Below are 13,588 nucleotides of genomic sequence, written 5' to 3' on the forward strand. Positions count from 1 at the left end.
CGCCGTAGAGATATGACAAAAGATTTGAAAGTTATCAGAAGGGAAGTTTCCTGTACTTGGAAACCACTTCTCCTATCTTTTCGTACCGTGCGTACACTTGTAGTCGTGGAACTTGAAACCCAAGGCAGTTGTGCCAGCGGCATGAATTTCTACTTCTCACTGATTTTTTTATTCCTTTACACACATGAAGGTTCGATCGATCCTTTTAATTCCATGATCTGTGGCTCGAGTTTTTGAATCTGACTACAATAGGGAACATGCCAAGCACCTTCCTTTTTAGTTATTTTATACACTTGGGGGAATGAATTTTAGTTTGACACATTAAAGGATAAAGACATACTATCTTTTAACGGTGGATATATGACAGGCTGAAATGTGAACTGAGAGCTTAAAAATCAGGCGAAGATTCTAGTGGTTGTTTTGAATGCATGTATATTCCCCCAAGGCCACTTGGTTTCTATCTTTCAGTGTCAAGGACTAATTAAGAGTTTGCGTGCCCGATACCTCTTATTTTATGCCGGGCTTTTTATCTTTCTTTGATAGAGAAAAGTTTTTATGAAATCTTTTGTGAGAAATTTGTGAAATTGTTTAATATAAATGATTTAATTAAAATTTTAATAAAAATTTAAATTGATAAATTGATAGAATTTAATGAGAAAATCAATAATATATAAAAAAATTATTGAAAATTTTGTTTATAATTTAAATTTGATTAGTACTTATTCAATTTCAAAAATATTTTTTAAAATTTACACATTTGATCTATTTAATAAAATTTTTTAATTTATTAGTTTTGATTTTTGAGTTTAATTTTTATTTAATCATTTTTAGTGAAAAAATTTATAAATTTTACCTAAAAAATTTCATTTAATTTTTTTTCTTTTTGAAAAGCATATAACATCTTGTCCTTATCATTATATACATTATCTACGAGAAAAAAAAGTGTTCTGCAAATAAAGCTTAACTCAATTCTTGCATTTCTTCCGAATTAATTCTAACTGCAGCCATTTAGGATAAAAAGTTAAGATTTTTCCTGTTTTGATAAGCAAAACATGGGTTTCCACCCTATTAACAAATGGATCATGTTATCGTTTGCCTACAAATGTTTCAATAACTATATAGTAGTATACTATTGACATGAAATGTTTTTCCCTAGCAGCAACTAGCAAATCATTGGCGGAATTAACCTATCCCTGGTTTCAAGAAACTTGGTGCTGCGGCGTGCTTGTCCAGAATCAGTGACAAGGGTACTTCAGTTTAGACGACATAAGAATCATCACTTTAACAAAAAAAAGATTAAGAAGCAACTCATTCAAGGACCATGGTCTGATTCGCTAAACATGTCAATACATATACAGCTCGATGGATCTTATAACTTTTTTTTTTCTCAGTCAAAATAGGAATTTTATGAATCAAATCAGTCCAAAAGTACACTAAAAATCCCAAAAATAAGATTTGAAGGAGACAAAATGCCCATAAAGATTACAAAAGGAAATCATCTCCGTCATAAGAGTATATACAGGAGAATTAGTTAAAAAAAATTGAACTACTCTATTTCACTAATTCACTCTCTTAGTCAAATTTTCAATCATTGACTACTATATATATATAGCCGATTGTTATTTTGTATGAAAACTATACACACACATATATATATATATATATATTTTGCAAAATGAGTTTCATATGCAAATTTGCTCCCGTGGTCTAACATAATACATACAGTTGTCAAATAGATTTTTCCTGATCTTAGATGTGATTGATTTAAGTTAAATATAAGGAAATTTATGGAAGAGGGAAAGACTTTGGATAATTCGTGATATACGTGCTTTGACGAAGACTTCTTTTGTTTGTTTCTTCGATCCCTGCTTTACAAACCGAAGGTCATATGGTTTTGCTTCGACAGAGACTTGGGTCCGTCCAGACTGCACATGCCCTTTTTTGAACAGTCAACTTCCTTCCATTTCTCCATTAACTGTTCACAACCGCCAAACGCCACCTCGTTGGTATCTCGGTCCCCTCGGTCTATTTTCCCTATATAAACCCTCCAACCCAGATTGCAACTTGCATTACATATCTAAAGCAATACCAAGTTTTCAAGCAAAGAATTATATGTGTTAACTACTCATCCAATTCCCTATATTTTCTCTTTATTCGTGTTGTTTTCAATGGCGGCTACTGCTAAATCTCATGGAGATGTTAAGGTAGTGCTAATTGACACTCAATACGTTGAAACTGATCCCCTCAGCTTCAAATCAGTAGTTCAAAAGCTTACAGGAAAGGATTGTTGCGTTGAATGGATAGATGAGAGATCGTTTTGCTGTAGGAAAACCGAAACAAAGGTAGCTGGAAAGGTTGCAGCTGAAAGGTCATATGGCACGATCGGCGGTGGCTATGGTGGTGGTAGTGGCCTTGGTACTTCCATGTTAACTAAAGGTTTATCTTTTAAAGACTTGGATAGAATGATCTTGGAGGCGCCGCCAGTGGACGAGTTGAAGTGGTGGTGGGCTGACTAGCTAGCTAGCTAGCTAGAATTTGTTAAAACTTTTCAGGCTATTATTAATTGATAATTTTATAATTGTTAGAATTTTTTAGAATTTTTCTAGCTAGAATTTGCACTATTTTTTCAGATTTGATTATATATATATATATATATATATATATGATATATCCAATGAACTAATTTTTTTATATCATTTCTGCTGTATGTATGGTTTAATTTTGCTTTTCTCAACCAATAATTAAGTTGTTTGTTTGTTCTTCTTTTTACTGATTGTTTTCTTTTTTTTTTTTCATTTTTTCCTAGAGGGAATTAAAGATTAATTTACCATCTTCGATTCTAAATAAACACAGTACTTAGCAATACAAAAAATAGCTAGCGGCATACGGGAGCTTTTAATTTGGAGTTTAATTGGTTAGATCAGCTAGGGTCGTAGAATGAGTGGCGGTTCAAGAGTCCGCGCCACCACGGCATGCAAAAGCCAATATTTGGTTGTTTTTTGTCTGTCTGCGGGCATCATTTGCCGTAAGGGTGAGGAAAAAAAATTGAAAATTGTTTTGAAATTATAATGTTTGATTAAGTATGAATTGATTTTTTTTTATTTAATTCGGATAAAATTTAGATATTAAATATATATATATTAAATTTAAATTAAATTTTAAATCGAAATGTAAAAATATTAAAAAAAAATAAAACGAATAATATATTTTTATTAATTTTTACATATTTTTTAATTTTTTATAAAATAAAAATAATTATTTTATATATAAATTTATTTAAATATAATAAAAATTTTATTAAAATAATATTTAAATAATAAAAAAAATTTAAAGACTGATAAACTAAACCAAACTAGACTGATAGAATTTAATTTGGATTGAATAATTTAAAAAAAAAGATCAATTTGAATTTATATCAAATTTTAAAAATTCATAATATTATGTATTATCCAAAAAAATCAAATTTAATTCAATTCAATCTGAATCATTATCACTCTTAATTTTTCGTTCAAAGGAAATATAAATAAATATATTTAAAGAAATTACTTCATATATTGTCAGTAAAAGCTTTTACCTTTACAAACGAGATTAATAAAATCATACATATTTTATTCTTTTAAATTAATTTTTTATTTTTTTAAATATATATTAAAAAATATATGTCATCCTATCAATCTTACTTATAAAGTTAAAAAATTTCAATATTAATATATTTGATAATTTCCCGTACATTTATATATAAAGAGAGTAGAATGAATGATTGGAACAGTATAAATACAAAAAAAAATTATTACTAAAATTAATGCGCATGCCGATAGATATATAAAAAATAAAAAATATATATTATACACGCTTATCAAATACACATATAATTAAAAAAAAAATTAAAAGACTCATTTAACCATTAAAAAAAATAATATAATCCCATTCCAAGTAAATACATTGATCAATTAGTACTATGATCTAATTATTAGTGGTTAGTTATAATAGATTTTTTTATTAGTTTAAGAAAATCTATTAAAAACGAAGAAACACATTAATAAAATATAGAGATGTTCTTAAGAAAAATAAACAAAGATAAAAAAAAAAAAAAAATCAACCAACATAAATGAATAAAAAGACTAAAATAGATAACATAAACATAGTCAAATTGAGTTGTGCTCGAGTGAGTTTTGTAATTAACTTTTGGTTTTATTTACCAATTGACATGATTTGGGTGATGTATCAAGTTCGTCTTGATTCTCCTTTTTCTTGATGGCTGATTCTTTGGTAAAATCTGGAATTGTAAAGGTTTACGTGTTTTAATGTTTGGTGATTATGAGTGGTTTGGTTTTTTACTATAGATATGTTTTTATGATTTTAGCTAATTTTGTTCAAATTTTTTATATATAGCATCTTTGCTGCTTTTATTTGAATCTTTCAAACTATTTACCTTCTTTTATAAAATAATAATGGCTTAGAAAAAATCAAAAAAAAAAAAAGTCAAATGAAAGAAAGCAGAATCGATTAATTGGAGTTAAAAATTTTAAAAATAAAAAATTAGTTTAAAATTATAATATTTGGTTTGGTTAGAATATATTTTATTTATTTGGTTCGGATCAAATTCAGATATTAAATATATATAATAAGTTTATATTAGATTTTGGATCAAAAAATAAAAAATAAAAAAAATTGAACCAAATTATATATTTTTTAATTTATATATATTTTAAATTTTTATAAAATAAAATTAATATTTTTATATTAAAATTTACTTAAATATATTAAAATAATATATAAAAATTTTAAAAAATAAAATTTAAAAATCAATAATTTAAATCAAACTAAATCAATAAAATTTACTTTAATTCAATTTAATTCAAATTTAAGTAAAAATTTATTATATAATATTCAAAAAAATTAAATCAAATCAAATTCGATTCAATCCAATCCAACTCAAATCAAAACTACCTTACATAAAAAAGTATCGCTTTTTGATTTATAATTATTTAAAATAATTAAGAATGTATTTGAACACATGGGCTCTCCACGGACATGGATGCTTTCAACACCAAATTGAGATGGACAAGCCCAACTAAAATATTTCTTAAATGGATAAGCCCAAAACCAAGGCATTAATTTCTTAGTTATTCCATGTAAGTGTAGACAATGTAATGCCAAAGTTATTATTGCTCATTTACTCACGTTACATTCCATTCATTAATTCAATTTTTGATGAAATCAAAATTTAATTTCAGCTCCTTGGGTAAAAGTTTGGAATTTTCCTTTTAAATTTCTGAAGAATAATAATATCAGTACAAACCACTTCAATAGTTACATTTTTTTATTGAATAGTTAAAAAGATTACTATATATTATTATTATTTTTTTCATTTTTTTCCCAATTGTAACAAGAACAATTTGGAAACCATATGACTAGTAGTTATCAATCTGCATGTTTTTTCTTTTATTAATGAACGAATCTATGAGAATAACTAATTAAGCAGAACAATTTTGACTAATTCTTACCATTTATCTACCCTAATGTTCTCACAATTTTGACTAATGCTTGTTGTCCATCAAATATATATTTACTTTGTATTAAAATTAATTAATGGAGCCAGAAATTCTAGGTCATTAGGCTTTTGGGATAACTGTCCCACCAAGAATCACCATGACTGCAAATAATAAGGCAAGATCCTTTTTAGGGGAAGAAATTTCATATACAATATATATAACCATACTTGCTTTTCATTCCTTCAATCTGCTTTAACCATTCTCTTATCATGATAACCTTTGTTGCAAACCATGCATAATGCACCAAAAAAAAAAAAAAAAAGCAATTGTCTGGCTTCTTTTTCAAAGTAAAATCCACTCAACAGTTCCCTCTTGGAAAATTGAGGAATGATTCATACATTTTAAAACCAAAATATACCTAATTAATGTTGGTATCCACCTGAGAAGAAGAATGTCTTTGAGCAAACATATTCATGTGAAAAAAAAAATACAATTGACCAAACTCTTTCATGCATTGAACCCTCAATCCCCCCTCTTTTTTTTTTTTTTTTTTCTTCCATGAATCTATGCTTCCTTCTTTATAATACCAAAATGTCTTTAACAAAAGTATGTTTCTTTAGTAAGAATCTTCTTTATGATATATTTCTCTCTCACCCTCATAGACATACATATATAGACAAAATCCAATTTGGATTTGCAAACCAAAAAAGGAGAAAGAAAGTGAAAAGATGAAATTGACCATATACTTGTGATCTCTAAATTTTGAGTTACATATTATTTTTATCTCTAACATTTAAAATGCGACTTGTTGATCAGTAAATTCATAAATATATAACATTTTGATCATTTCGTCAACTTAATTGTTAATTTTAACATTAAATATTAACTTTAAATTTTCATTAATTCTTCGGTAATCAAGCTTGGCCATATATATTTAAGAATATTAGCTTATATCTTGGTTTTTCGAGTGAAATGATCAGTGCTTCTAAATTTTACTTGGACTGCCAAATTGATTCGATCCTTAGGAAATAAGCCACCTAGATTGATCAATTCATGACTTTATGAGAAAAAAAAAAAGGATCAAATCAAGTTCCAGCTTTGCTCAATTGGAGAGGTTTAACTTGAAAACTACATGGAGGGACATCTAATGTCGAAATCAAATAAAAAAAAAAGCCAACTTCTCCTCTATTTATACGTGAACTAATTAAAACTTGTAAAAAGGAAGGGCGGGCAAAGGTTTCGTATCCCATACACATTACCAATTTCAATCGTAAGATATATACCTTTCAACCTGGAAAACGACTCTTTAGATTCAGCCACCATCGCCCAATTCCAAAATTTAATGCTAAGATGACAAGAACTGACGGGGCAATGTTGAAGAGTCTCTCGCAGTGGCAGCCAAAAATGGCTAGTAATTTGGACATGTGCAGTAATAGAAAGTGACATTTTTTTACTGTTAACAGGTTTGCCTGCGTGTACATGAAATGAAACCGGACCTGTTTTTTGATGTTCTGCTGCGCCTGCCCTGGAAAATGTAAAAAGGTTTTACTGTCAGGGTCATTCTTTTTTTTGGGTGCATCATCTTTACTTTAACAAAAAGGATTTGAAAAGAATACTTATCCATGGAAATTTCTTCGTATACCATTTCTTATCCACTCGCCAAACCTTACTTTTCAATTGGGTTTCTGTACTAAATAATAAAAAATTGTAAGATAAATTTTTATACAATATATATATATATATATATATATATATATATATACACACACACATGAATAAAATCATATATATGTCTTAACATTTAGGTTGGAAACCTACCTATTAGACTCATTGCTTTCAGTGTAACAGTAGAGACCGAATTTCTAATTTTTTATTTATTGATTTCATGGGTATTTGTTAATCTTTAAATTTGATAAGATTTTTTCAATTTTCTCTTTCTAACATTATTTAATTTTGATATATTAAGACTATATACTTCTTATTTTACCTAGAGAAAACTTTATATTCTCATTATTTCAATAGTGAAAATTATTGGTTGCTGCCCATAGTTTTTATTTTTCATTTTTGGGAGACAATCGATATTTTTTATTTAGGTATGATTGATCACCTATGTGAATCTATTTTTTTTTAAGATTATCCTAAATATAAACTATGAGTCCTTAAGAAGAATAAGTTCTGATCTACATCATCAAAACTAAAGTTTAAAAGCCGATTAAGTGTAAAGAAGGTATTAGCACCCCTTTATACCCAAAATTGATACCAAGTTAATTATGTGTTAACTTACCTAAGTCTTATCAAAGATGATTTTATCATGCAAATAAATCAATTACATTCTTTTTATTTATTTACAAAACATGGTGATAAAAAAATTCTATCAAAATGTTAAGCAATCATGCAATAAATATTAAATCATACTATGCAACAAAATCATGCAATAATAACAAATTATATCTAGTAATAAATCCTGCAATAAATATAAAATCATACAATGCAAAAATTATCATGTAGTAATATAATACCATAAAAATATTCATGCAAATATATATAATCATGCAATCAAATATAATCACATAAATAAATATATTAATAATCATGCAATTATGCACATAGTAAATATAAAAATATGCAATTAGATACCATTCAAAATTAATATAATATCATTTCATGCAATAAATGTAAAATCATGGAATAATAACAATAAATAAATAACCATGAAAATAGATATATTATTAATTATACAATCACACAAATAAATAAATTATAATCATGCAAATATATGTGTAATTAAATATATAATCACGCAATTAACAATGTAAAATATGCAATTAAATATCTAATTAAATATATAATTATGCAAATAAAAATATATAAACCATACAAATAAACATACAATTAAATACATAATCATGCAAATAAATATATAATCATGCAATTAACATATAAATCATGTAATTAAATATATAATCATGCAATTAACAATATAAATCATACAAATAAAAATATAATCATACAATCAACAATATAAACCATACAAATAAATATGCAATTAAATATATAATCATGCAAATAAAAATATATAAACCATGCAATTAAATATGCAATTAAATATATAATGATACAAATAGTATTATATTAATCATGAAAAATAAACATGCAAAAATAAATATCATGCAATAAATATAAAAAAAAGAGTAAGCAATTAAATATTATAAAAGTTATGCAAAAATCACAAAAAAATGAAAACAAACATTACCTCAATGAGTTCCAACAATTTTTCACCTTTCAAAAACTTATACTTCTTACTATAAATCTTAGCTTTCTTTCAAAAAATTTAACTAGATCTTCTTGCAATTTTTTTTACTCAATTGCTTCTTTGTTGTTGATTCAAAACTTTGCCCAAAATTTTTTTTTTTCAATGACCTCTATTTGATCTTAATGTCAGTTGCTATCAGGCCCCCCTTTGATCACAGATTTAAGGTCTTTATATAGGGATTGAATCCATTTTGATTTGGAAGAAATTAATTCAATTAAATTTATGATTTTTTCCCTAATTTTATTCTTTTAGTAATCTTTCCTTTTTTCAATAGATTGAACCTCAAGTCTCTCTAAAATTATTTAACCATTAAAGTTAAAATCTAAAATAGAATTTAAAAGTTGAATTGAATCCAAGATTTTTCATGCAAAATCTCACATTTTTTATTTTTTATCTTCTTTTTACCAATTGATTTTGACTCTTTTGACTAAAAAAATGAAAATTAAACTAAAAAAATAAAATACAAATAAAAGTTAGGCCCTAATCTTTGGACCCAAATTTAATTTTTTCAATTAAAGCCTAATTATACAATCCAAATTAAAATTCAAAACCCAATGAATTTTGAAAAATCTCTAGATAAAATAAGTTGTCTACAGTTGCCCCTCTTTGTGTATTTTCTATGAAACAGAAATTATACAAAGACAAAAGATATCCATTTTGTCAAGGTCAAGAAAAATAAAAATAAAAAATTACAAAGGCTCATCCTCAGAGGTTTGAAACTTTTTTTTTTTTTGAAAAATGCTCCCACATAACTGAAACTTTGAAACTTTTGAAAAATAAAATGCTCCCCTAACAACTGAGGCTTTGGTACTTTTGAAAATAAAATGTTCCCCTAAAACTGAGGCTTTGAAACTTTGAAAAATAAAATGGTCCCCACAATTGAGGCTTTAGAACTTTTAAAATTAAAATATTACCCCATAACTGAGATTTTGAAACTTTGAAAAATAAAATACTCTCCCATAATTGAGGCTTTGAAAGTTTTAAAAAATAAAATGAGATTACTCTTACTTTCGAAAAAGCTTCTCCCTGATAGAGGCATTGAAACTTTATTTAAATTGAGTTTCTACATCTCATATGAATCATCATTAATTGTTTTCTAATGTCTTTTTTAAAAATTATTTTCTCATTTAGTTTTTCCTTTATGCTTTCCTAACATATGCAATGAATGCATACAATGAATGAAAAGATTCTACACAATGCTCAAATTCAATTTCAAGATTTAAATTTTAATTTTTCTTCCTCTCAAACATACATTATGCATGGGATGAATATGATAAACACAATATATGCATACAATGAATGCATGAGCCAAAGATTTTTTTAAAATTCTATCATAATTTCATAACTTAAACTTTGATCTTTCTTTTCTAAATATGAAATGCATGAGTGCAATAAATGTGATGATAAATGCAACATGTAATGAATGCAGTGAATACAACGCATGAATGCAAAATTCCTACTCAATTTCAAACTTTAAACTTTCTTTTCTTTTTCAAATATGTATGATGAATGTCATGAATGAGTGCAATATGCTCAGTATGATGCATGCATATAATGCATATGGTGAATGCAATGTATGCTATGCAATTTATTTTATCTTTTCAATTGTGCAAAATTAGAGGGTTCTAAAAAGTCTTGATTTATCTTCTTGCTCCTTTTGACTCATTAACACTTGTGGTTTTCAACATGAGCTATCATGCATCATCAACTAGTCTCATCCATTATATCATCCAAATCCAAAGTTTGTTTCTTTCAATGGGATCTCAAGACTCTTCTTCATGTCTTTTTTTTTAGCTTTTCATCATATTTTTTTAATTTTTTTGGAACTGGCTAGCAAATGTATCAACTGATTTGTGACCTAAAATTCCTTTTCATTAGCTTCATCATTTGATTTCAACATTTGGAATGTTTCTTTTCATTTGTAAGCCACAAGGATCAACATAATTTTAAACTTATTTTATCTTTCACATTTCATTTTCATTATGCCCTAGTCACTTTGAAATAATGCAAGGATCTTTCATAACAATCATTTATTCATTCATCATCATTTCAATTCAATGCCAAATGTAATCAATCACATTTTTTTAGATCATCATGGGAAGAAATAAATGGTGAAGAACAATTAAAGAAAGGGTATTCATTATAAGAATAAGTCTGGTAAAGAATAAATAAGTAAAAAAATTATTTCAAGATAAATCATCAAAACAAATGTTGGAAAAGGTATACAACATTTAAGATAATGAATATTCAAAAATTTTAGACAAATTAATTTTGAATTCTTTTTCAAAAATTCATTCCATTGATATTTTTTATCTTTCATCAATTTAAGCATTATCTCTATTTTTTGGAGATCCTTATTAAGGCTATTTTTTTAGGTTCCCTTTTTGTTACTTAAACCACCTTTTCGGATTTTCAGTTTAATTTTTTTTACACACCTCATTCACATCTTTTTTATCTTATTTTTTTCTCTTAATCTATCCGTTAGCCTTGAATTGATCCTTATTTTGAAATGACAAAACATTAAAGCTAAATAAACTTGATCAAGATTTTGAAAAAGATTTATTTAGTACATGTTCTTAAGTTTCATATTTTGGTACTAAATAAATAATATGATTTTCAAAGCTTAAATAAACCTTTCTTTATTTTCATATTTCTCAAACCAAATCTACTTTTAAAGATTATTTATTTGAGCTTAAATGAAAGTCCAATTGTTGTTTTTAAAGTGAACTTATTCATTTTGGACTTAATACAATTTTGACAATATTGGTTTTGGGAAATAGATTAACTTAGGAAAGTTGTTTTACAATAACAAAGTTTTCCAACATTTATTTTATTTTTCTGTATAAATTCACAAGGTTTTAATATTTGAATTTTATTTGGTTGGAAAGCTCTTTAAGTCTACTTTCTGATGGATTAAACAAAATCAAAATCAAAATTTTTTAAGAAAAGATTTTAAATTTTTACTAGACACTTTGCAGTTGTAAGAAAAACTACACAAGGCATAATTTTGAAAATTCACTATAATTCGTACACAATGAATTAGGTGATGAACTTTATCTGGTTGAAAGCCCTTTAAGTCTAGTTTCTAAATCTTCAAACGATTTATGATTTGGATTTTTATAACTCAAGTTATGATCAAATTAGTAAGTAGAGTGCAAAACGTAAAACTACCACCCTGCCACTGACAAGATCGATCCCCTTATGGAAGGGATTGATCGGGTCATGATTTTCAAGTGAAAAATATTCAAAACATGAACCAATCGATCCCATCAAACAAGGGATCGATCGATTTTGGGCAAAAACATTCCAACGACTACTTTTTGATGCTTTCAATGGCTATTTTCTTCTCTCAAACACTTATAACAGTTACCTCTTCAATTTCTCTATAAATTGGACACTCCAACACACCAAAAAGATTGATAAATCAAGAAAGCAAGAGCCAATAAGCCACATTTTCATTCTCTCAAAGAATAAAGAGTTTTTAGAACTTCAAAGTCCATATCTTTGTATTTATTGTATTCAATTGTTATTTGTTGTTCATTCATCATTTTCTTGTACTTAAACTTAGCAAACACTTAGCCTTAGAGAGGTTGTTCTATTATTTGCAAAATTATCTTTGATATACTAGAGTGGAAGAGAACAAGAGGTGAGGTATCATCTTGAGAGCTTTATAGTGAGATTAGGTAAAATACTATAAAGAGTAAAGGTTTTTATCTTAAGCCTTAGAAAAAAAAAAAGATAGGTTGTATTTTCAATTCAAGAATAGTGAATTAAAGTATTGGTGTGGACAACCAAGAAGAGAGGATGTAGGTGCCTTGTGGAGAATGATCGGACCTCTATAAATCATTGTGTTTAATTTTTCTATCCCTATCTTCTTACAATTTATTGTTGTTTATATTTGATTTTAGATTCATTAATTGTTATTGTTTGCATTATATTTTCATCAAAAGTGCTTATTGTTTTAATTTTCATTCAACTATATTGAAATCATTTGTTTGGGAAGAATTTGAAGAAATTCAATTCACCCTCTTCTTGGATCACCATTTAACCTATAAAGCTAACACTATCAGTAACATTTTGATCAAAATTTCTAATATTCTCATTACAAGTTTGTCTTAGTTCAATTTATGATTCTCCTCTTCGATCATTCACATTCGATCAAAATAGACTTTTAAGGGACATAATGTAGGCTAAGGTGAAAGGTTATGAAAGAAATTGATAAAGTAGGTCCAAAATTAATTCAAAGGGTTATAAACCAAAATATCATTATTATCATATAGAGCATCTTGGTTTTTTGCCCTATTCTTCATTAATTGCCTTTTTTTTTCTTTTCTTTACATTTTTTTATTTACACTTTTTATCCTTTTTTAGGATAAATCTTAGCACCAAAATGGGTTTTTTTTTTTACCTTTGAAGTTATTATGGACCTTTACTTTCTTTTTTCTTTATTTTTCTCTTTATGATCAAGCCATTTTCAAACTTTGTCCCAATGTAAAGGGTGATTCTTGGTTAGGGCTTCTTTAAAAAAAAATTCAATAAGCTCAAATGGGATAGTAAATAGATAATTTTACTCATTATGTGAAAGGTAAAAGAAAATGGCCAAATTTTATTTCAAATATGAATACTCTCAATGAAGAATATTTATTGACTACGAGCAAACTTGTGAACAAACCATCATAAAAAACCACACACACATCACTTTCATCTATAAATGAGCAAAATCTCATGCTAGTTTCATTTCATGAAACCTATCCTCATTTACTTTAATGATCCCAACAGA

The 13,588-nt window shown here is 26.7% G+C and overlaps 1 protein-coding gene across 1 annotated transcript; it reads left to right on the forward strand.

The window, feature by feature from the left end:
* The first annotated feature begins 1,924 nt into the window (after nt 1-1,924).
* LOC111278607 (VQ motif-containing protein 1-like) lies at nt 1,925-2,696 on the forward strand. Its single transcript, XM_022865214.2, has one exon. It carries the CDS (start codon nt 2,169-2,171, stop codon nt 2,514-2,516), a length of 348 nt encoding a protein of 115 aa, XP_022720949.1. The 5' UTR covers nt 1,925-2,168; the 3' UTR covers nt 2,517-2,696.
* The last annotated feature ends 10,892 nt before the right edge of the window (nt 2,697-13,588 follow it).

Source organism: Durio zibethinus, chromosome 8 (assembly GCF_047325235.1).
Source record: "Durio zibethinus cultivar Kanyao isolate XHJ-2024 chromosome 8, ASM4732523v1, whole genome shotgun sequence".
Lineage (NCBI taxonomy): Eukaryota > Viridiplantae > Streptophyta > Magnoliopsida > Malvales > Malvaceae > Durio > Durio zibethinus.